At 41.6% G+C, this 26059-nt stretch overlaps 1 protein-coding gene across 11 annotated transcripts in view; it reads right to left on the bottom strand.

The window, feature by feature from the left end:
- Positions 1–26059, bottom strand: part of LOC308080381 (muscleblind-like protein 2a) — a 153054-nt gene that overhangs the window by 17408 nt on the left and 109587 nt on the right. For 7 of the 11 annotated variants that reach the window (XM_080422211.1, XM_080422215.1, XM_080422208.1 and 4 more), the window contains exons 3-7: positions 22562–22726; positions 21923–22147; positions 14382–14642; positions 4502–4555; positions 3725–3875 (exon numbers count right to left, since the gene is read on the bottom strand). In XM_080422211.1, the coding sequence (XP_080278337.1) occupies positions 3725–3875; positions 4502–4555; positions 14382–14642; positions 21923–22147; positions 22562–22726 (856 nt within the window). The remainder of the gene's footprint in view (positions 1–3724; positions 3876–4501; positions 4556–14381; positions 14643–21922; positions 22148–22561; positions 22727–26059) is intronic. The other 4 variants (XM_080422217.1, XM_080422209.1, XM_080422210.1 and 1 more) reach the window with 2 other exon arrangements.

The raw sequence follows: 26059 nt of genomic DNA, 5'->3' as shown, positions 1-26059 counted from the left end.
CTGCATAATGTAGCTCCCTTTGCCAATATAGGTTCTATGTACAAGCAGCCATGTTGGAAACAAATTGTGCCTCTTCCTTACTTCCGTCATAGGTGTTTACCAATGACACTAATGAAGGCTCTGTTCCATTCTGGTCAAACAGAGTCAGGGTGCTGGTATTGTGCATGTTGGCTCCTTGAGGGGGTTCCAAATGGACCCGTAAGGGTCCATTTGTACACTCTCAGAGTTATGGGGTCCTTGAATTTTTTTTTGTTTTTTTTTTGAGAACCACTGTAGCAGCAACACAAAATGGAACAGAGCCTTCATTAGTACACTTGTATCATTGGTAAGACCTGTGAATGAAGTAAGGAAGAGGCCCAATTTCTTTCCAATATGGCTGCTGTGCATAGAGCCTATTTTATAGCTCATGCTCTTCTTCAGAGCCTGACGAAGAGCATGAACTCGAAACGTCACTCTCAGTAACTGCTAAATAAAACATTTGCAAAGGGAGCTACAGAGTGCAGCTATTCTTTTGATTGTGTATAGTTACCTTGGCACGATGTTACTCCAAATATTGGTCATACATCTTCAATAGACGCTCCATTGTTCAGAAATTGATACTCCAAAATCAACGCAACTATTGAAGATACAGCATCTCACCAATATTTGGAGCATGGCAAGGTAGCTACACAACTTAAACCTCTGACCGAAGTGTCATTTGTCCCCAAGGGTGCCGTAGATGCAGTGGTGGAAAGTAACTAAGTACATTTACTTAAGTACTGTCCTTAAGTAAAACTTTGAGGTATTTGTACTTTACTTGAGTATTTCCAATTTCCAATACTTTTACTTCTACTCCACCACATCTCAAAAGGCAAATATTGTACTTTTACTCCACTACAATTATTTGAAAACTTTAGTTACTAGTTACTTTTCAGATATAAATTCTGATATTATGAAACATACATTAACCACTTTAGCCGTATTTTGTACATAGGCTATTTGAAAATAGCCGATCTACAAGCTCACCACGTGTCGCATCGTGACGCGTTGTGAGCTTGTAGATCTGCTATTTTCAAACATTAACATTTTAGTACTTTTGGTACTTTAAGTACATTTTGATACCAATACTTGTTGTACTTTTACTCAAGTAAATTTAGAATTCCCGACTTTTACTTGTAACAGAGTACTTCTATATTGCAGTATTGATACTTTTACTTAAGTAAAACATTTGAGTACTTTTCCCACCACTGCGTAGATTTGAGGAGACGTCACTTTGCAGACAGCTAATTATTACAATAGAAATGTCATCGCCAAATTTTGCATAGTCAATCACCACAGGGGATTTAGCATTTGCAGGATTCCAGCGACTGACTGCAACGGTACAAGTGCTGCACACAAGACAGAAAATCAAGGTTTTGACTGATAAAGAGTATTCATACGGAAAGGTGAATTAAACATGGTCCAAAAAGCACATTAAGAGTCACACATGCTACAGATCCAGAGACATTTGCAGAAACTTGAAAGGAATCATTTGAGAGGCACACAGGATATGTTGGGGGTCTGGAGGATATAAAGGTAGTACCATGCATTAAACAGGTCAGTGATCTGAAAACCCTCTCTGTCCATTGGTTTAAGTACATTTATTCAAGTACTGTACTTGAGTACAATTTTGAAGTATTTTTTACTCTACTTTTTGTCCACTACAATTAGTAGACAGTTTTACTACTAGTTACTTTGCCGATTTAGATTAATACAAAACACGCGTTAACCACTTATGCCCTGTTTTATATTTCTGCTGTTTGAAAATAGCAGATCTACAAGCTCACAATGTGTCACATTAGGACACATTGTGAGCTTGTAGATTTGCTATGTTAGTTAACTTTAGCACTTTTTCTTTGTTACTTTAAGTATAGTTTGATGCCAATACTTTTGTACTTTTACTCAAGTAACATTTTTAATGCAGGCATTGAACTTGTAACAGAGTATTTGTATATTGTGGCAATGCTACTTTTACTCGAGTAAGAAATCAGAGTTCCTGTCAGATCACTAAATAGCCTTACAACTTATTCACTTTAACCTGCTGGTTTTAACGTAGCACCAAGACGGAAATCACCGACCTTCTAACACTTTCCTCCGATTGCCCTTTACTGTTCATTATGTTGTCTAATAAGGAACAACCCCACCCAGAAAGCACAGTGAATAGATTATTAGAGACATTATTACGTTTTCCTCTTATCTTTCATAAGGGATTAACCGTTTCTGCCTCTAAATCATAGAGAACACACTTTTTCACTCTGGGAGTGGAACGTCCTAAATGCCTCTCTCGATACCTGCAAGAGAGATATTTTGAGAGGGTCATATGAGTTAACTAAGGACATTCAGGGTGTGTGTGTGTCCGTGTGCCCGTGCATGCGGGCGCATAAATTAATTGCACGATTAATTTTCACTGCAATCTTCGTCCCCCCACTACTAGCTTAATTAATGCTTTGCCCCTTCCGAGGACACCGTTGTGGACAAATCTACTCCTTCTCTTCTGTTCGTTAATCAGAAAATATTATTGCTGTCGCGCGGGAACCTCATATATGTCCAAAATTGTTGCTTTTCAGGATTCAAATTTATCTACACACTCAAAACTCTATTTTTGCTACTTTTGTGCGACACTGTAGCATACATAGGAAGTTAACATATGGCGATAAGAGCTTTCTGCCCAACAGCAACGATACGTAGCACAGTGCTACTGTACAACTCCACTGTAAAATACATTGTGTTCCTTTATATCAGCAGAAATATATCTGATATCCGAATATAGCTGATCTAAAAGCTTGCACCGTGTTTTTTTTTAAGTTAGATTAGCCAATTATTTTTCACCCCATTTTTCTCCCCAATTTAGTCGTTATATGCCAATAGATTCGTCCCCACACACATTTATGCGTGTTCTCACTGCTGTTGTATCCTATTGGCTCTTCTGAGGAGCCCCCACTGGAAGGACGTTGAGCCTTCGTCCTACTCCTCCCGCCCAACACTCCCTGCCGTGCCCAGCCCGTAGGAGTATGTGAAATGACCAATATCAGCCTCCCCGCCCGGCTTCCCTCCCCTGAACACGGGCCAATTGTGTTCGCATAGACGCCCGACAAAGCCGGATGCACCGCGGTCGATTTCAAACCCACGACCTCCATGGTAGTGGGCAGGGACTTTACCACTGCGCCACCCGAGCGCAGTGATAATTCCGTGTTTTTAATTTAATAACCTGTGATCATGCAGGAAGCTGAATAAACATTACACCTGTCACAATTACTAAATAATTGTCTAATCGCAATTATTTGAGATAATCGCAATTATTTTGCATAATCGTCATACCGGTAATCGTTTCCGTGTTCAAAAATGTTCATACATTTTCAAATATAAAAAAAGTAGCTAAATAAAAAGAAATAGCAGATGTACAAGCTTATAACGCGTCACAAAGTGACGCGTTGTAAGCTTGTAAATCTGCTATTTCTGTTATCTTTACTTTTTTATTGATTATTACATTTGTCATTTCTTTGTATATTTAAGTTATTTGTCATCTCTACCCTGTGCAATGTTTGATTAAGGCAAACATAATTTAAAAAAAAATGTATATGTTCCAATGCGCAATGCCAAAAACACAATTAATTCATCAATCACAATTTTTTGTGGGACAATTAATCGTCAACTTACATTTGTGATCGTGACAGCCCTAATAAACATAAAACATAACCTGGTTTACCTGTGGGAAAGAACGCTTGCTGTTGCAGCTGTGCGTTGGCCAGAGCTTGCTGGTAGTGCAACATGCTGGGGTTGAAGAGCGAGCTCGCCCCGTTGCTCTTCTCGAGTGCTTGTCTCTTTGGTAAGGGCTGGAGAACTCCATGAGGGAACGCCTGCGTTCCCCCGGAAAGGGGAGAGACACATCGTAAACGAAGGGGAAAAAAAGAGCACATTTTAGCCTCGCGTTTTCAAGCGACGGCAACACAGACACATTCAACTGTATTACGTCTATGCACAGCACAATGTTAGAATAAACAACGGAAACTGGCTTGTGTGACTATCTCAAAGACAGAGGATCTACGAAACTAGCAAGACTAAATAAGTAAATGTGATTTAAATTAACATTACTGGTCGTCAATCAAGAATCAATGTACTACTACATACAACAGATGTTATTAAATGCTGTTAACAATACACTTGACATTACAACATCTTGAAGCCTGATTTATGCTCTGACGTACGAAGGAGTCGTACGTCGGAAATAGCCGCCCTACGGAGCTTGTAGGATGGCTATTTTCGTCGAAACCAGCCGTCCTACGCGATCCGGGCTTGCACGTGAGCTATTTTTGGCGTGCGACAGCCCCCAGTACATCAGAGCACGAAGTTCGGCATTATCTGGGTCTTCACGAGAAAAAACAAAGCAAGACAACTTAAACTGTTTCAGTGTGAGTGGCTACAAAAAAGTACAAAATTACGAGAAAAAGCTACATGCAAAGCCAAAAGGTGAAAGGTCAAGTACCAGGTCTACGGATGTGTCGAGGGGTCGCTTCATTGCTTTGGCAGTCGACTGAGTCTTTGTAATTAGCAGGCAGCGAGCACATGATGGCAGTGGGCCAATGGGGTTCAAGCGTATTAACATACAGGTAACAGCAAGCAGTAGGTGCGTCATGGGGGGAGACAGCATTGCATTGTGGGTATAGGTGAGAAAGGGGGAAAAAAAAACAAAAAAACAAAAAAATAATCTGAATGCAAGTAAATACCACATACAAAACAATAGGCATGCACATAAACAAAAAAATAGTGTTTTCTTTTTTTTTGTTTTACTTTAAAGGCTACTTTCTCTTTTGAATTAGTATAAAAGCAAATAAAAAGCATCTACATTAAACCTTTGGTTAAAAAAATATATATAAAGCAAGAATCTATGATGTACTCAAAACTACTGGGAAAGCATTTTTTAGTAGTAATGTATGCTACTTCTTGTACACTTCTAAGTAAATCAACTTCTTTATAATCTACGCCATAAATAGACAATGTATACTGTATAGTGTATATGTTACGGAAAATTTGGGAAATTGGGAAATATATGGATTTAGTGGTAAGTGTGTACATTTCCCAGTGGAGACTGCACTCTAGTTGGTGTCAGCATGCTTATTTGCTTTTTTATCCACATTTCCCGGTCTTCTGGGAAATCTAGACATAAGCCGAGAAATGCGTAGATTTCCCATCCCACTAGGAAATGTACATATTTTCTGGTAAATCTATGAATTTCCCATTTCCCACATTTTCCGTGACATCTGAATCCTCACATGAGATCTCTCATCTGAAGATTTCATAGCAGAGCATTCAGACCAAACTAAATAAACACATTTATCATAATTACAGTGCTTCTTGTGTGTACCTTTTTTATTTTTGTAAAATATGTTATGGTGTGAACTGGAATCGGTCTCTAAGAAGTGACCTAAACGGCCATGACAGATCGGATGCGATTAACCTTTCCGATCGAGAGCGTCCGGCTATTTTTACCCCACCCTTCACATGTGAAATCACAGGGCAGGTTTGGACTCTTACACAGAAACACTATTCCGTATGAGAGACTCGCGGTGAGATTCCTTTGGTTGTATGGCAGCTTTATCATATGTAGTCATCAGTGGTGGAAAGTAACTAAGTACATTTACTCAGGTACTGTACATAAGTACACTTTTGAGGAATTTTTACTTTACTGGAGTATTTCCCATTTTCAATACTTTTACTTCTACTCCACTACTTCTCAGAGGCAAATATTGTACTTTTACTCCACTACAATTATTTGAAAACTTTAGTTACTTTGCAAAAAAAAAATATTATATTATACAACATACATTAACCACTTTAGCCCTATTTTATACGATAGGCTGTTTGAAAATAGCTGTGGGAAAATGGCTTTAGCTCCTCATGCTTTACGGCAAAAACAAGCCACATTCAACAGGCAACAGCTAGGCAACGGATTACCGTAACGGGATACTTTTTTTTTTTTTTTACTCCCGAGACCCCTGTGCGTGTAATGAGGCGATCGCCGTGAGGACAGCAATCACGAAAAATATTCCACGATTTTTCAAAGGTTGGTAAAATCGTTCGTTTTCGCTGGCAGTAGCGTGACACTATTACTCTGGCAGTTAAAGAGTTAAGGAGCCCAGATGCACTAGTACTTGTGCTGCGTGTGTGTGTGTGTGTGTGTGTGTGTGTGTGTGCGTGTGCTTTCTAACAGATCATATCGTACAACAGAGTGTACAATGCAAGTCTACTCTGGTGTTAGGACTAATTTATACCCCATCACAGAATGCTCTCGCTTGTGGTCAAAACCTATTTTCATTTTATTGAAATCTGTTATTTCCAGCCAGCAATGGGGCATAAATAAAGCTTCGGCAGGCTGAAAACATATGGTTATACATAATGGTTAGTTCAATGCACTGCTAGATTCTTGGTATTGGGGGCGTGAGTGAAGGAAACCAAACAATAAAAAGGAAACGAAAAAGATGAAGGCATTCAACTAGCGATGAGGAACAAAATGCTAGAGCGTGCGTGACAGGCGACAGATAATGATGGAGATGGCCTTATCTCAAAGCTACGATCGGTTTTATATGCTCATTGCGGCTTCCATCTATGTCTTATGTCATCTTATCTAGTGTAGGAAACCGGCGTGTCTCGGGGCAAGGCGTGTGCTTTTTGTACGAGGAAAAGAAAAAGGAAACGATCTTAAAGTAAATTATGGATCGCGATAGCATCTGCGTCGGCTTAAAAGGCTGGGGAGGAGCGAGCATTGGTTGTGACAGTTTGTCCTCACGGTAACCTCGCCTTCTCATGACCGTTTAAAGACCGACCGTTGGTGGAAGAAGTCAGATTCTTTTTTTTTTTACTTAAGGAAAAGTATCAATACCTCAAAATAAGAAATACTCTGCTGCAAGTAAAAGTCAGGTATTAAAAAATTACTTGAGAAAAATTGCAAAAGTAGATCGGCATCAAAATATACTTCAAGCACCCAAATGTAAAAGTACTTATTGTGCAGAATGTCCCATTTCACAAGTTTTGTATAAAAATAGCAGATCTACAAGCTCACAACGTGTCGCATTGTGAGCTTGTAGATCGGCTATTTTCAATTCAAATATTTAGGGCTGAACTGGTTAATGCATGTGTTGTAATAATAATAAAAATGTGCAAAGTAACTAGTAACTAAAGTTTTCAAATAATTGTAGTGGCATAACATAAGTACAATATTTGCCTCTGAGATGTAGTGGAGTAGAAGTAAAATGATTCTTGTTTTAACTCAAGTACAGTACTTGAGTACATGTACTCAGTTACTTTCCACCCCTGTTTAACGACCGGTTCAGAACAGGGTCATGATGTCGGAACAGAGGGAGGTAAAAACACGAGACGTGAGGACAATGCAGCCGGCGACACAGACAGTGTCCTGCTGCATTATTTAATAACCCCAAGATGTTGGACTCGCTCAATTCTTTTTTAAGACGACAGGGTGACTCGAGGACGTTGGCGCGTCACGCTTGAGGTTGTTTATTTTATTTACATTTTGTTCTAGATGTTTCTGTGCGATTGCTATACGAATGTCCGCAGACTGTTCCACCTCGTTGTCCACGTTTGTAGCACTCATAACGCTCGGCAGAAATTAGGCTTGTAAACGAAGTAATAATAATTTAACAAGTTAATAAAGCGTCACAATCATTTTAACCCCATTATCCATATTTTATACTTCTGCTATATCTGCTATTCAAAAATAGCAGATATAAAAGCAGATGTAGATGTAGATGCAGATCTGCTATTTTTTTATTATCGTTAAAATGCGTGCAAATCTTTATATATATATATATATATATATATATATATATATATATATATATATATATTTACAGAAACGCATATCACGGTCAAATCACTTTAAACTTGATTTCATCACCTTACCTTCAGTCACTAATTTAAAGTTTTCTTTTGATTATCATGATATGCGTTTCTGTAAATTATGGTCGCAATTTATTTTTTATTGGTTAGAAAGTAGGGTATGCTTCTACCGGTTCTATTCGTTCAATACTATTCGTTTCCGGTTCCATTTCGGGACCGGAAATCCAAAGATGGCGGATTTGATTTTGCCAAAATAGTGGCCTCAAAACAGGTCAGTAGAAATCAATGGGTGACGTCACGGCTCTATTCGTCCGTATTATTTTACAGTCTATGGTCACGGCGTGTCACATTGTGAGCTTGTAAATCAGGTAGTGTTGGTCAGTCCATGGGGTTGTCTGGTTTGGTGTGGAATTTGCTTTGCTCCTTCATGCTGTGCGGAGGATGAACCGAACTGATTTTGACCACGTGCCCATTTCCTTTTAGCACCACCCTTAGGCCAATCATGTCCACGTACACACAAGATATCTCAAAATCTAGTGGGTGGATTGCCATTAAATGTGTCATTCATTCTCCCTGGAGGATGACCCCTAACCATTTGAGTGGGCCCATGACGTCGCCGCTAGCACCATTCTCAGAAAAAGATGTAGACTTTTCACAAAATAGATCTCATAATCGAGAATGCAACCGTAATGATGTAGGTGATTTTGAATCATTTTTGCATCACTGGTGTTCTAAGGATGGAAATATTGGTCAATTCAAAGTGTTTTGGACCACTAGCCACTCCAAAACAGCTTGGTGGACATGGCCCCTTAGTGTGTGTGTGTGTGTGTGTGTGTGTGTGTGTGTGTGTGTGTGTGTGTGTGTGTCCTTTTGGCTGGGCCAGCCCTATTACACGCAAATCGCACTGACTGACTGAGTCAGCCAGGCTTAGCGACGAACTAGCCAATCGCAGAGCAATCGTACAGGGGCTATGGGATTGTCTATCCTCGGTTGGCCTAACGACAACCTAGTCAATAACAGATCAATCGTCCCTCCAGGCTATGGGATGTACTGTAGTCTCATCCTCGGTTGGCCTAACAACAAACTAGCCAATGTAGGCCTGTCCCCGACTAAGGATTTGTTTAGTCGAATCTAATTGGCGACTAATTGCCAATGCAAACCCCCCCCCCCCCCCTTTTTTTTTTTTTAGGGCCAAAATACATTTTATTTCAAAGGGCCAAGTCTACACAGTTTGTTTTGTGTCTCCAGCAGAGTTTCTAGTGTCTCTATCTCTCTCTGGAAGAGGTTGCACATGAACTCTCCAGCCGCACTGAGGCGCTCCAACACAAACAATACCAATACAAAGACGAGGAATAAGAAGAATAAAGTGGAAGTTACGTGTGGTTGCAGGTGTAGACTTGGCCAAAAAACAATTAAAAACATTTTTGGCCCTTAAAAAAAAAAAAAAAAAAGACTTTTACTTGTAACAGAGTATTTCTATCTGGTCTGGTTAGAATGGAGATAAGGCATACAGCACATATACTAGGTTTTGACCCAGCCTTGTGGTTGGAGTATAGGAACAAGGTGTGAGCAAGCAGCAGCGATGGGAGCAAGCGGATGACAGGTACATTATGTGCAACGGGAAGGGGGAGAAATAGAAAAAAAGAAAAAAAAAGCATGCCCATGCCACGTGGGAGGGAACAGAATCAGTCGGTGCATGGCTTTGGAGCAGCGCACGCTCGCGGGCGTGCGTGTGCGTGTGTGTGTGCAGCCAAAGCACCATTTCAAAAAAAGACGCGTGGAGAAAGAGGGTGGGGCGAGACAGCCGAGACAAAGCGTCTAGTAAAATGTAAAATCTGGAGTGTTATTTTTACTCGGCGAGTGTGCTGGGTTCCGTTCGGTTATACCTTTTCTACACTCTCAGGGTTGCATGAGGATAAAAGTCATTTTGGATTTTACTGGGTCCCATCTAGATTGTCTGCCGTTTATTTTCGGCGCTTTCGTCTCGTCTCTCGGTTTTTGGTCTGCCTGCCCCACAACGTTTTGTCTGCATCACCATCAAATCATCTTGTCTGTCTGTGTGACGATCCACCTTGTCTGTCTGTCTGTCTGTCTGTCTGTCTGTGTGCTCTTAATCGGGGGGCCTTTTTGGAGGATCAAGCCCCCCCCCCTCCCCACCAGCCAAGCGTTCTCTCATCCATCTCTCTGATTCAATTTGCGCTGATCTGCAGAGAGATGCACTTATCGTTGGGAGAGAGAGAGAGAGAGAGAGAGAGAGAGAGAGAGAGAGAGAGAGAGAGAGAGAGAGAGAGAGAGAGAGAGAGAGAGAGAGAGAGAGAGACACACACCCAAAGAGAAAGAGAGAGAGACAGACAGACAGACAGACAGACAGACAGAGATACAGACAGAGGGAGAGAGGAGACAGACAGACAGACAGACAGACAGAGAGAGAGAGAGAGGGAGAGAGAGAGAGAGACAGACAGACAGACAGACAGAGACAGACAGAGGGGGAGAGAGAGACAGGGAGAGAGACAGGGAGAGAGAGACATATATAGAGAGAGAGGGAGAGAGAAAGAGAGAGAGAGGGATGAGGGGAGAGAGAGAGAGAGAGAGAGAGAGAGACGAGAGAGAGGAGAGAAGAGAGAAGAGAGAGAGAGAGAGAGAGAGAGAGAGAGAGAGAGAGAGAGAGAGAGACACACCCAAAGAGAAAGAGAGAGAGACAGACAGACAGACAGACAGACAGACAGACAGACAGACAGACAGACAGACAGACAGACAGACAGACAGACAGAGATACAGACAGAGGGAGACAGACAGAGGGAGAGAGAGACAGACAGACAGACAGACAGACAGACAGAGAGAGAGAGAGGGAGAGAGAGAGAGAGACAGACAGACAGAGACAGACAGAGGGGGAGAGAGAGACATATATAGAGAGAGAGGGAGATAGACATATATAGAGAGAGAGAGAGAGAGAGAGAGAGAGAGAGAGAGAGAGAGAGAGAGATAGCGAGCAGGCAGAGCGAGCCCATTGTCTTTGTATGAATCAAGGGCATTGGGCATTTTTTTTTAAAGGAGGGGGGTGTGGGGGGGGGGGGCATGTGGGGGGGGGGGGGGGGGGGGCATGTGGGGGGGGGCGCACTGCGGCGAGATGCTAAATTTCTAGTGGAGTTTTTTTTATCCTGATGCGTTTAGGGTCCTGCTAAACCCAGTTTATCGCATACAATAGCCTCGGTTAATAGAATCCACCGGAATGAACTAAAAGTGAGGGGTGGGGGTGTGTGTTTTATGCTGCAATAAAGCAGTGCTCCAAATTGGTGCGTATATGGCCCCTCTGAGTTGTGTGAGGAGCACTGGTGTAAAGTAACTAAGTACATTTACTCGAGTACTGTACTTAAGTACAATGTTGAGGTACTTATACTTTACTGGAGTAGATCCAATTTCCAGTACTTTTACTCCACTACATCTCAGAGGCAAATATTGTACTTTTACTCCACTACAATTATTTGAAAACTTTAGTTACTAGTTACTTTGCAGATATAAATTGTTACATTATAAAACATACATTAACCACTTTAGCCCTATTTTATACCTAGGCTATTTGAAAATAGCCTATCTACAGGCTCACAACGTTGTGAGCTTGTAGATCGGCTATTTTCAAACATTTTAGTACTTTTACTGTTGTTACTTTAAGTACATTTTGATACCAATACTTTTTTACTTTTACTCAAACACATTTTTTATTCCAGACTTTTACTTGTAACAGAGCACTTCTACATTGCAATATTGATACTTTTACTTAAGTAAAACATTTGAGTACTTTTTCCGCCACTGGTGAGGAGTGTTTAAACTGGTATAAAGGTGATAGGAGATATAATCTCTGGTGTGTTGGATTTGAACCGAGTGACCATTAAACCGGCTAGCTGGCTCGGACCGAAGGATAGTTTTAGTTTTGCATTTGTCACTTTTTTTTTGTCAGTTATTTTGTTTTTGTTTTCAATTTCAGTTTGGATTAGTTTTGAAAGTGGGGCTACTACTTTAGTTTTTATTGTTTGAAAAAGGTTCGTTTTTGTTGAGTTTTTTAGTTTTAAACTGTAGTATGGGAGTAGTCACCTATTTTTGTAATATATGAAGATTTTTGACAAAAAAATTTAAAACTAAGGACATTTTCTCTATGATTTTAGCTCGTTTGAGATAGTTTCATAAACATGCAATACCATTTCAGTTAGCTACTTACTGAATTGTTGTTTTGTAAAGCCTTGTTTTTAATTTTATTTCACTTAACTAAAATGTTGTTTTTAATTCCAGTTTTAATAAGCCTGCTCAGACCCCGTTTTAATCAGGACCGATAGCTAATTCAGCAAGTAAGATAACTGCTGCGGAGAGACTGGCTTTGTGCCAGCGGCCTCACACTAATACCAGGCTCTTAGTAATGCGCAAATAAGCTAATAAATTAGTTAGCGTGTTTGCTCACCCTCCGCTAACCGCAAAATTAACCGCGCGCAAACGCTTTGTCAGCTTTAATATGTATACAGTATATATCTTTAAAAGCCTCCCAGGGCTGTAAAATCATAACATTTATAGGAACTTAGATGATATACTTCATAATCTACGCCTACACAGCCCAGTTATTGAAATAACTCATATGGATGGTGTATTGCAAAATGTACGCGTTGTTGTGCACCGGTGTGGTGTGTGCCGGAAATAGCCGATCTACAAGCTCACATTGCGACGCATCGTGACGTGTTGTGAGCTTGTAGATAAGCTATTTTCGGTGCATGACACTGTGAACGCAACAAAATATGAATCAGACTTAAAGGAGAATGTCACCCATTTCAACCATATCTTGATGTAATCTTCCCTAATTATATAAGATGGCACCATTTCTGTCTACTCACTCTTGTGTCTCATTGGTGGGGTCTGGACAGGTCAGAAACCTGCCCAGCAACAGTGGTGTAAAGTAACTAAGTACATTACTCAAATGCTTAAGTACAATATTGAGGAACTTACTTTACTGGAGTTATTTCCAATTTTCAGTATTTGTACTTCTACCCCACTACATCTCAGAGGCAAATATTGTACTTTTAGTCCACTGCAATTATAAGAAAACTTTAGTTACTAGTAACTTTGTAGATTAACCACTTCAGCCCTATATATATATTTCGGCCATTTGAAAATAGCCGATTTTTTAAAACATTTTGAACTTGTGAAATGGGATATTCTGCAAAATGAGTACTTTTACTTTTGGTACTTAAAGTACATTTTGATACCGATACTTTTGTACTTTTACTCAAGTACATTTTTAATTCTGGACTTTTACTTGTTAACAGAGTATTTCTGCATTGCAGTATTGATACTTTTACTTAAGTAAAAAATGTGAGTACTTTTTCCACCACTGCCCAGCAATGAAATCGATAGCGATTCCAAGCTAATAGAAACTACAGCCTCTCTCTTCCTGGAAAGTTAGCATGCTGAAACAGAAGCCATTGTTTTTGCATCAAAAGAAAGTGTAAAAAAAGTAATTTTTGAAATGACTAAACCTGCCTACCAATGATGTCACTGGTAGGCAGGTTTCTGAAGTGTCCAAAGCCCACCAATGAGACGCAGAACGAGTGGACAGAAACGGTGCCATCGTGAGCATCAGTGAGGACCAATTATATTAAGATATGGTGGAAATTGGGTGAAGGGTTCCTTTAAGTGTATGTGTGTTTCTGTTCCTGTGACTCCCTGCACTTCGCTCCGGTGTGGTGTAGTGGTTCTCAAACTTTCTCACGTCTAAGACGCCCACATTTATATGTATTTGGCCGTGCCCCCTCGAAGTGATGTTGGGCGCTACACACCCCCCACCAGCCTAAGGAGCCCAGGGCCGAGCTCATGCCTCCTTCAATGCATGAGAGCCAACTGACCTTCTTGTCACCTGACAGGGGGGAGTTTCCCCGGTAGGACGTAGCGTGTGGAAGGAACACGTTATTCCAACCAGCCAGTTCCTTTCCCCTCCATCATGGGGGAGGCGGTATAGCGACTAGGATTACTACATATTTTTGTGAGGGTATTAAGTACCCTAGGAGAACTCCACACAGAGTAGACACACATTTCTAAAGTGACAATTTAAGGACTTTTAAGACCTTTTTAATAACAAATTGGCCAACATTATGTAAGAAAGAGAGAACATTGTGAAACAGCGCAGCGCAAGGCATTGTGAGCTTATAGTTCGGCTATTTTCACAATATTTATCTGTGGAACCGAGTCAAACTAAATGTAATGAATACCTACAATTCCAAGTGCTTGTCAGGGTGGGTGGGTGGGGGGGTCCCCGGTTACAATATGATTATTTTGGGGGGTCCGCAGTTCAAATAGGATTATCCTGGTGGGGTCGCGGCCTGAAAAGTTTGGGAACCACCGTCCTAGACACGAAAACATTTGAGAAGCACTGGTGTGGTGTTAGTGCGATGTGGTGCGTTGCATTGCGTTGCGTGGCTAGTGTCTGCGTTTCTCTCTCTCTCTCTCTCTCTCTCTCCACTCCTCCCTCCTCTCACCATGGCGATGCCTGCCGCCGCGGCCTGCGCGGCCACGGCCGTCTGGTTGGCCTGGTGCTGGGCGGCCTTGATCTTGGCCTGAAGGTGCGCGGGCGGGTGGAAGTACTTGCACTTCTCGCGGCTGCAGCGCGACTTGATGTAGTCCATGCACACCGTGACCGTGTTGTCGCTCGTGTCGATCATGGGGCTGTCGCTGGGGTGCGCAAAGCGGCAGTCCGTCTCACCGCGTGCGCAGTTGCCTCGCTGGAACTCGCGGCACACCTGGGAAAGGGGGGAGGGGGGGGTACAGACACAAGCGCACGCAAACACACGCACGCACACACACGTGCGCACACACACGCGCACACACACACACCCACACAGAAACTGTGAGTGTGCTAACCCCAGTGGTGGAAAAAGTACTCGGATATTTTACTTAAGTAAAAGTAGCAATACCGCAATATAAACACAGTGAAGTCATCGACTTATTTCCACTGCGGTCCTCTTACACATTATCGACAGATACTGACAAACATAAATGACACAGAATACACAATTTATAAGAACTAACATAATTTACAGCAGATGAAAAAAATAAGAAAACATATCACACTATCATAACAAAAGTCTTTTCTTTTTTTTAAATAGCAGATATACAAGCTCACAGTGCGGTGCCGCACTGTGAGCTTGTATATCTGACTGATACATCTTGATCACATGACCCATGAGGAGTAGTAGCAAAAAGGGTTTGGAAGAAAACGCAAAGTAGCGGAAAATGTAGTCTGGCATGAATGGCCGGAGTTGCATCATGATCCATACGTTTCAAGAGTTATAGTAGTAGGCCTGTTATAGCGCCACTGTGAAGGCCAATACGAAAAATGTGGGGTTATTCCTTGGCCTACTGGGAGCGTGCCCACGCCAACTGGTGCAACAGTGCCGGAGATTAGATGTTGACACACACACACACACACATGCACACGCACACGCACACGCACACGCACACGCACACGCACACACACGCACACGCACAAAGGGACAGGAGCGAAAGCAGATTGGCCGCACACTTAACACAAGGCAACCTCGAGTCACTATGTCAGCATATCATTCAATGTAGGACGTTATGTATACACACCGCTAAATACAACTCAACGTCATTGTAACGAATGGTTTCATCCTGACTGGAGTGCTCGACTCAATTACAATATTTCCGCTACGATTCGGCGCTCAAACTGATAACGCTTTATTCGCCAGGGAACAGGAAAAAAACTAAAAAGTCACACACGTGAGCCGTGTATTACTTGGCAAAATAAGCAGTGGGTTGGAGTTGGAATAATGGAATCTTTCAGGCAGTTAGAGGGAAGGAGGGAGCTCTGACTGTGTTTAATCCATTAAGACCGGAAAAGCATCTGTGTCATTTTAAGATTTCTTTGGCTATTCAAAAATAGCAGATATACAAGCTCACAGCGAGCTTGTAGATCTGCAAAAAAAATAAAATCTTGAACATTTGTGCAAATCTTTGAATATATATATTTTAAAGCAAACATTTGTACCTCAAATCTTTGCTTTTGGGGGTCCGTGGAACAAAATATTTTAAGATGTGGGTCTGTGGCTAAATACATATACATTTGGGGGTCCTTGACATGGAAAAAGAAACCACTTTGAGAACCACTGATTATAGCAACCAAACAACAAAAATGATACTGTATGTATTTGGCCTCGGATCCCCATTTCAAAACATTTTGTTCCAGGGACGGGAAGCAAAGATTTGTGTTAAAAATGTTCACTTTAAAAGAATATATATAATCAAAGATTCGCACAAATTAAAAAAAAAATAGCAGATCTACAAGCGGCGCTCGGTGCCGCGCTACAAGCTTGTAGATCTGCTATTTTTGAATAGCCAAAGTATAAAATAAGGGTTACAGCTGAAATCTTAAAATGATACAGGTGCGTTCCCGGTCTTTACGGGTTAACACGCCGGTTCCGACGCGGTTCTCCTCAATCAGCGTTGAGCTGAAATAGCTGTTTATGCTATTATAAAGCAATGTGATAATGGAGCCCGCTCAAGCACTCACGAGTGGGATTCATTTACTCTGAGACACCGGCGTGATCGCACACACAGGGGGCCGGGCTTGTCACTGGCAACCCGGGACTGACAGTATACAGCACACACGCACACACGTTTGCATTCACTATACTTGTGAGGACCTGAACCCATTTAAGCCGGGACCGCATCTGTGTCATTTTAGATTTTTTGGGGGTTATTCAAAAATAGCAGATATACAAGCTCATAGCGCGGCACTCGGTGCCGCGCTATGAGCTTGTAGATCTGCTATTTTTGGGGAAAAAAACAACAAACGTGAAAATGTGTGAAAATCTTTGAATATACATGTACATTTTTTACTGAAATCTTTGCTTCTCTGGGTCCCTGGAACAAAATGTTTTGAGATGGGGGGGTCCGCAGACACATGCATATCATTTTGGGTGGTCCTTGACATGAAAAACTGTTTGAGAACCACTGATACTATAGCAACATACGTTTTTTTTTCTCCAAATAAAACTGTTATGATTTAGAAGAATCCCCCAGAAGCAAAGATTTTAGTTAAGAATGTTCGCTTAAAAAATACAAGCTCATAGCGTGGCACTCGGTGCCGCACTATGAGCTTGTAGATCTGCTATTTTTGAATAGCCCAAAGTATAAAATAATGGTTACAGCAAAAAATCTAAAATGACACAGTATATGCGTACCCGGATTAAATGGGCTAACATTTTAGGTCGGTGAGTTTATGAATGCAATTTTTTTACCAATTTGTGGGATTTTGAATCCCCAACGCCGAAAACGGTGCACGATGCCGTCGCGCAACTAAGTATAAATCAGGCATAACTCCAATCCTAACCCCTAATAACCTGACTCCGCCAGATGGGGGCGGTATTGACTTCACAGGTTCACAATACAGCCTCCATCTGGGATCACTCAGAGAGCAGAGCTACTTCGCACCGCTGCGTAAGCGAACCAATCAGCGGCTGCTAGGGGCGGGATCTTGGTGAGACCGGATGTGACGCCATTGAGAAGCGCTTATTGCGTTGTAGTTCTTTCATGATTCATCATGGTTGAATAGTATACAAAATAACTACTGCTGGCACAGGTACTATACGTCATGTAGACACGTCAATATGATTGGTTGATAGACGGTGATAGACAGACGGTCCCGTCCAATCACCTGCAAAGTAGCTTGAAAAAAAGGGACCGCCCCTTCATCGATTGTGCTACCGAGGTCCCAGATGCAAGTAGCCTGTGAAACAAATGTGACGCAAGCTTCTTCCATCTGGCGGAGTCAGGTTAAACCCCTAAACCTAACCTCTAAAATGTCTAATCCTAAACCTAAGCACTTTGGTCGGCCTTTGGTTGTTTTTAAATGTGCTTTATAAATTAAATTGACTTGACTTGTCTTAATCCCAACCTGAATCCTTTGCTAATTGTAAAACCTGGGGTTAGGTTTACAATCTTACTAAATCTTTTTCAAACCATAAAACAAACCATTTCTCTTGTGAGGAACCAGGAAAATGGTTCCTCACAATGTCTGTTTCTCAAATTCAACCATATTTGCAGGGACATTTGGCCCTGACAAGTATAGTATTAAAACTATGCGCACGCGCACACGCACACACACACACACACACACACACACACACACACACACACACGCACACACACACGCACACACACACACACACGTACACACACACACGTATACACCGCCCACACACACACACAAAACATGTACAGAATGTCCTCACGCTCCTCATTACACAGAAATGCATGTAGGCCTGACAGGCATGTATGCATGCGCGCATGCACACGCGCACACACACACAGAGTACGTGCGCTTATGAAAACACACACACACGAGTTGCCAGGCTGTGTGGGAGTGTGTGCGTGTCTCGACGGGACACAGGCTTTCATTCCAGCCAAGTGGGTTCAGTTGCTAAGTGATAGCGCTCACACAGAACATCACACACGGCTCATATATTCACCGTTGATAGCCTGTGCATATTTGTTGATAGAATGCACATACAGTATGTACTGTATCATTTTAACCCCTTTATCCATATTTTGTACTTGACTATTAAGAAAATAGCAGATATACAAGCTCATAGCGCGGCACTCTGTGCCGCGCTATGAGCTTGTATATCTGCTATTATTTCTTTTAATCGTGACCTGCTAAAAATGTTTTTAATCGTGACAATTTGTGCAAATCTTTGAACATATGTATTTTTTTAAAGCGATCATTTGTGACTCAAATCTTTGCTTCTGGGGGATTCTACAAATGTCTTCTAAATCCTAACAGTTTTCTGAAAAACGTATGTTGCTATAACATCAGTGGTTCTCAAACCTTTTTTATGTCAAGGGCCCCCAAAATGGCCGCAGACCCCCATCCCAAACCATTTTGTTTCAGGGACCCCCAGAAGCAAAGATTTGAGTTAAAAATGTATATAAATATATTCAAAGATTTGCACACATTTTCAAGATTCTTTTTTTTCAAAAATAGCAGATCTACAAGTTCGTAGTGCGGCATTATATCTGCTATTTTTGAATAGCCAAAGCAATCTAAAAATGACACAGATGCGTTCCCGGTCTGAATGGGTTAACTGTGATGGAGGGGGCTAAAAAACACCCCTGCTAGAGAGACACTAGTGTATACTAGATGATGGACCACTGTCCATAAAGAGTACAAATCGTCACTGTCGTTTGTAAACCTAATATGTCCGAAAAACGGTGGTTAGTGTGCTCATTGAATTATTCTATTCTTTTTACAGATCGGACAGAAACATTGTATCTCCATATTTCAACTTTTTTACGTTTTGTCATAATTTAATGCGACCCGTTGTGAGCTTGTAGATCGGCTATTTTTTTTATTACCATTTAAGATTGTGTGGGTTTTATAAATATTGAACCAATAAAAAGTATTAACACGCTTGTAGGCCTGACCTCGATTATTTGAATAGTCGACTAATCAGTCGAGGGGAGTCTGAGTCGACTACCAATCTCTTAGTCGAATTATGAAGAAAAGGAGATTTTTTTTTCTCATTTTTTTTTTTCATTATTCAACTGAGAGATTGGCCTAATTTGTTATATTAATTAACTAATAGTTTGCCAAAAATAGGATATACTTCATGATTTATTGGGAGAACCCAAGCAAGTATGTGTTAAATCAGACATTAAGCACCCCTACAGTCTACTGCATAACATATTTTTGGCATGATTCGACTGAGAGATTGGCAGTCGAATCAGTCAATATATATATATATATATATATATATATATATATATATATATATATATATTTTTTTTTTTTTGGTATTGCATTAGTCGACTATTAGTCGACTATAAGCAACATTTGGCCAATCAGATTCGACTATAGAAATCCTTAGTCCGGAACAGGCCTACAAGCTTGTGAGTAATTAATAACTACTGTACATTGGAACACAGGTTATTTTTTTTGGGGACATACACGGTTTCCACCTGAGAAAGACGATAAATTCTGCCGAGAGAACGAGGGTGAAGGTATGAGCTCCATCCAGATGTTCTTATTTCAGCCTGACAGCTGCTGGCTATACCGCCACTTCCTATTTGGTGTGGCGGCCATTAACCTCCAGGTTAATATCTATTACACAACCATCTGTATGAGACAACACATACTACTGTTCTACACTCTGTCTGTCGACTCCCATTACATTCTACCGTTTCATGTTGTTCATTGGACTAATACATCATACTAATGCTGTACCTAAACGTAACCACTTAAAACTCTCTATGCTTAGTAAACTAATACTTTTAGTTTATGTACTTGGTCTGCTCTTTTTTCCCTTTACACCAAATATCTACGCCGAAATTTAGCGACATGTCGTGTTGAGCTTGTACATGTGCTGTTTTAGGCAGTGGTGGAAAGTAACTAAGTACATTTACTGAAGTACTGTACTTAAGTACAATTTTGAGGTATTTGCACTTTACCTGAGTATTTCCAATGTCCAATACTTGTACTTCTACTCCACTACATCTCAGAGGCAAATATTGTACTTTTACTCCACTACAATTATTTTAAAACATGAGTTACTACATGTAGTTACTTTTTAGTTTTTGATTATTATTACAAAACATACATTAACCACTTCAGCCCTATATAGATTTCCGCCATTTGAAATTAGCCGATCTACAAGCTCACAATGTGTTGCGATGCGACGCATTGTGAGCTTGTAGATCTGCTATTTTCTGAAGATTTTGATACATTTTATACATTTGAAAACTTGTGAAATAGGACATTCTGCATAATGACTACTTTCCACTTTAGTACTTTAAGTATATTTTTATACCAATACTTTAGTACTTTTACTTGTGTAAATTTTTAATTCCTGACTTTTACAGAGTATTTCTACATTGCAGTATTGATACTTTTACTTAAGTAAAACAAATTGAGTACTTTTTCCACCACTGGTTTTAGGCAAATGTTTGCCCCAGAATAGGGATACTAGGGTTCAACTGGTTAAGTTTAAGTAGTGGAGAGAATGGAGAGAGCTATATATATATATTATATATATATATATATATATATATATATATATATATATATATATGGTTGGTAAACTTAACTCTGAATATGTATTACCCAATACCTAGCCTCGGTCCCAGCCTCACTCATCTGCGACGAGAAGAGCCTGGTCGCGACCTAAAGCAGCGAGTGTCTAGGAAGTCCTGAGTGGACAGGATTTCCGTTTCCCCCGGAAACGATATTTTTTGACCAATCACAACACTCGTTTCATTCACGGTGAATGTTAACAGATTTGTAAAGTATCAACGTCATTTCCTTGGGCAGTACCTCCGCCAAATTCAACCATTTCCGGTTGTCAACTTCCTAGACAACCAACATCCCAGGTCTTGCCCAGCGTGCCCAATACCTATACTGTTGGTGGAAGGTAAGCATTTGTAGCTGGACCTAGCTTCTGGCTGTAGCTGCTCGCTGTATGTAACCTTGTACACGGCTAGAGAAAAATGTGTGGAACTACGTGCAGCCGACACCATTACCTATTCACCCCACAGGCTAATGCTAATGATTAACCATGGTTTCCATTTGTATTATGAACAGAAAGACAGACAGACAGACAGACAGACAGACAGACAGACAGACAGACAGACAGACAGACAGACAGACGCACACACAGACATATCGGACAGACTTACAGACAGACAGGCAGGCGATCACACACACACACATATCAGACAGACAGACAGAAGCACGCATATACGCACACAGAAAGACAGACGGATAGACAGACAGACAGTCAGATGCGCGCACACACACACACACACACACACACAGAGACATACAGACAGACAGACAGGTGCACACACACACACACACACACACACACACACACACACACACACACACACACACACACACACACACACACACACACACACACACACACACACACACAGTCAGTCTATAACAACCAGTAAGGTATACTGTAGGTATATAGCGTTATACACAGAACAAAGGGGTCACCTCCAGCTTGTCGGTGCGCAGCAGCTTCTGCCCGGGGTTGGCGGGCCCCGCGTTGACGCCGACGGGGGGGCTGCCGGGCATGATGAGCTGGGGGCCTTGGCTCTGCTGGAGCATGTCGGCGGGCACCAGGCCCATGCCGTGGTGGTGGGACATGGGGGTGAGGTAGGGGGCGTAGCTCAGTCCCGCCGCGCCCGAGCCCAGGCCCTGGCTCACCGGGAACGTCTGCTGGGTTAGTGTAGTGTGTGTGTGTGTGTGTGTGTGTGTGTGTGTGTGTGTGTGGGCGACACGGGACAGGGAGAGGGAAACACAAGCTTTAGCGACAAGTGCATTTTATCACAGTGGTTCTCAAACGTTTTAACACATTTATATTTGTTTAATGACTAATAATAATTAGACCTAATTTATCCTGTGGGCGAAATTTTTGTTTACAGTTTCACCCAGCGGATCGCTGGCCAAGTGGTCAGACTGTGTGCGGGGGCGGTTTGGTGCCTTGCTCATGGAGACCTCGACACATTGCCGCGGCTGCGAATCGAACCCGGGCCCTTCTGCTTCCCAGACGGCCTCCCTTCCCGTTCAGCTAAGGGCCAACGCTATAGTCACATGTAGTTAAACAAGTAGTTAAAGGAGACCAGCACTAACCACAGGTTGCATGGTGGTGCCGGGGATCATGAACTGCATCTGTTGAGCCAACATGGCCGCCGCCGTCTTCTGCTGGATGAGGTTGTTCCGGCCGTTGATCTCCAGCTGGGTCTTCAGGTGGGCCGGGGGGTGCAGGTACTTACAGTTCTCCCTCGTACAACGACCCTGAGAGAGAGAGAGAGAGAGAGAGAGAGAGAGAGAGAGAGAGAGGGAAAGAGAGAGATAAAAGAGCAGAGGTTCTCAAACTGTGGGTCGGGACCCCAAATGCGCTATGAGCTTGTAGATCTGCTATATTTTTTTTTATCTTGAAAATTTGTACAAATCTTTGAATATTAACATTTTTTAAAGCGAACATTTGTAACTCAAATCTTTGCTTCTGGGGGGTCCCTGGAACAACATATTTTACAAAAGAATATATTCAAAGATTTGCGCGAATTTGCAAAAAAAAAATCAAAAATAGCAGATCTACAAGTTCGTAGCACGGCACTTGTATATCTGCTATTTTTGAATAGCCCAAAGACATCTGAAAATGACACAGATGCGTTCCCGAGTCTTAATGGGTTAATGTGCAACAGTGTTTTCTCACTCAACATATAGCGTAAGTGCGTAAAGGCCTTTGCAGACAGGGTGCGATTTTTCGCACGAAAAAAACGGACAATATAATTGTTTTAATGAACACATGCCGGTTCTCAATGACCTCATGCACACCGACTCCGAATTTACCGTGCGGCGATGCGATGCGGCGATGCGTTTTTTTTTCAATCGAACCCAGTTCGATTTGTGCGTCTTTTCGCATGCGGTAAAAACTGATTGACTAATCGCACCCTGTCTGCAAAGGCCTTAAGGGCATGTGCACATTTCTAAAGTGACATTTGAAGGACTTCGTCAAAAGACTATAAAAGAAACTATACTATATCAAAAAATGGTCAAACATTGGCTAAATTGTCAAATATTACCTAAGAAAGAGACAAACATGTATCTGCTGAACCGAGTCAAACTAAATGTAGCCTCGATCTCCAGGCTTTTATTACGGGGCCAGGCTGCCAGCATGGATCCTGGCCCTGTCTTAGTATTCACATTATTCTGTCGATTCGATGCTTCTTCTGCCACTTTTCGCAGTTCTGGCTTAACCGTGCATACGCTTTTTACGAAACTCGGCCATATGATAGATGGCCATAAAAAACTATCAAGAAATAATTCTCACAATCTTTCGTCAAAGGGTGGCGCTATAGCACTCAATTGAAAATGCCAACTTTGAACAGGTACAACTCATGCCCTGTTTGACCTACAGCCATGAAACTTGGATACACATATGCGTCTCCTCATGCTGAACAACTTTCAACCTCTGACTTTTGACCTCTGACCTTTAGATCTCCCACCATCTTGAATTATATGAAAAACAGTCATTGGCTCATAACTTCTGCATTTTTTCGCTTATGGAAAATCCGCTACTAACGTTTTGTCGGCAGAGGTCCAAAGTTCATGTGTAAAGAATTTCGTGCAGATTACTCAAAAATCCCAGGAGGAGATAGATTTGAACTATTGCAGTTTTATGAAAATTATTCATCTGCCCCTAACACACACATGCAGACTCACATTTCTTTGAAACTTTGCAGAAAGGTTGAGGGTCATTCCAAATATCACTGAAACCAATCTTACTCCAATTGGCCAAAGGGGGGCGCTATAGCAATTTCTTTTAAATGCAAACTTTAAACAGGCATAAGTCATGCCTCGTTTGGCCGAAAGTCGTGAAAATTGCTTACACTTGTGCCTTGACTCATGAGGAACACATCTATCACGTTGACCAGTAAGCTCCGCCCTTAGATTGTCTGCAATTTTGAGCAGTTTGAAAAACACTTAAACCCAGGATTTTTCAGCTATTTGGGTGAAACTGTATCATCTGTGTGATCTCCTTTTTCACAGGTCTTTGTCTGTTGGTCCAATGGCTTCTCCCTTAAGCGAGTGCCTCACAACCTCAAGGTCGCCAGTTCAAGTCTCACTTGATGCAGACTTCATTTAAGTTGAATTGCAAACAACATGACTGTATCAATGAAAATGCAAATGCTAAAGATAACCTGAAAGGCTTATTTGAGAGTACGTTTTTTCAATGTATGACGTACTTCATTGTGAAAGTAGCCGATCTACAATCTCACAACTTTTCAGATACCAACGTTTTGTGAGCTTGTAGATCGGCCGCTTTCACTGGTTTCGGTTTCGAGGAGACATACAATTTCTCTATTCGTAAATGGTTAGTGAAACAGGGGCTTGGTTCATGACAGAAGGCAAGAGTTTATGATCTTCAACAGACAACATCAGCCTGGACAAAGCTATAGCACTATAGGTAGTGTTGCAGCCTCTCAGTCCGAAAAGGTTGAGAGTTTGAGTCCTGTTAAGGGCAATAGGATGAGATGTCCAATCAATCCATTCTGTTTTCATTTCTCTCTCTCTTCAATCTATTCTGTTTTCATCTCTCTCTCTCTTCAATCTATTCCGTTTCCATGTCTCTCTCTCTTCAATCTATTCCGTTTCCATGTCTCTCTCTCTTCAATCTATTCCGTTTCCATGGCTCTCTTGCTCTCTCTTCAATCTATTCCGTTTCCATGTCTCTCTCTCTCTCGTTTCCATGTATTTCTCTCTCTCTCCAATCTATTCCGTCTCTCTCTCTCTCTCTTCATTCAGCCTTTTCCTACATTGGGGAGCTTTACATATTTGGCGGTACAAAACGGAACCAGACCTTCAATGATCTGTGGAAATTGTCCTAGAAGAAGGTTGAGACCAAGAGGAAAGGACCGCATAATATGTGGCGTTGTTGTTGCATGGTGGGAGATCGTATCATCCTCTTTGGGGCATGCAACCCACCCAATGACCCGTACATCTTAGACGTCAATCCTAGTCTTAAGACATTATGCAAATTAGCCGTTATCCAGTACGGTCTGGAGAGATCAGAACTCCCACACAACATCAGGTGGGAACTGGCTGCCATGACTACTGACCGACAGCAACAGAAAAATTAATCTTTAGTAACTAAATGTAACTAAGTGTAACTAAGTAACTATTAGTGGAGTAAAAAGTACAATACATGCCTCTGAGATGTAGTGGAGTAGAAACTTAAATGATTGAAAAACGTAAATACTCAAGTGAAGTAAAAGTACTTTGAAATAGTACTTAAGTACGGTACTTGGAGTAAACTCCTTTCCAGCACTGGTTGTGGGGGGTGGTTATTACAGCCCCGACTAACTAGCTGACTGCAGCAGTGTGTGTGTGTGTGTGTGTGTGTGTGTGTGTGTGTGTGTGTGTGTGTGTGTGTGTGTGTGTGTGTGTGTGTGTGTGTGTGTGTGTGTGTGTGTGTGTGTGTGTGTGTGTGGGCAGTGTGTGAATCCCCCACGGCTTGAGGATGCGTGGGTTTTATGCGTAGAAGCAGAAAAAAAAAAATCTACGGGGAGGAGAGTGGAGGGGGAGACAGTGGTGGACAAAGTATGATATATTCATGTAAATACT

The sequence above is a fragment of the Gymnoscopelus braueri genome (assembly GCF_963280865.1).
Source record: "Gymnoscopelus braueri genome assembly, chromosome: 24".
Lineage (NCBI taxonomy): Eukaryota > Metazoa > Chordata > Actinopteri > Myctophiformes > Myctophidae > Gymnoscopelus > Gymnoscopelus braueri.
This window is presented reverse-complemented; position numbering and strand designations above follow the sequence as displayed.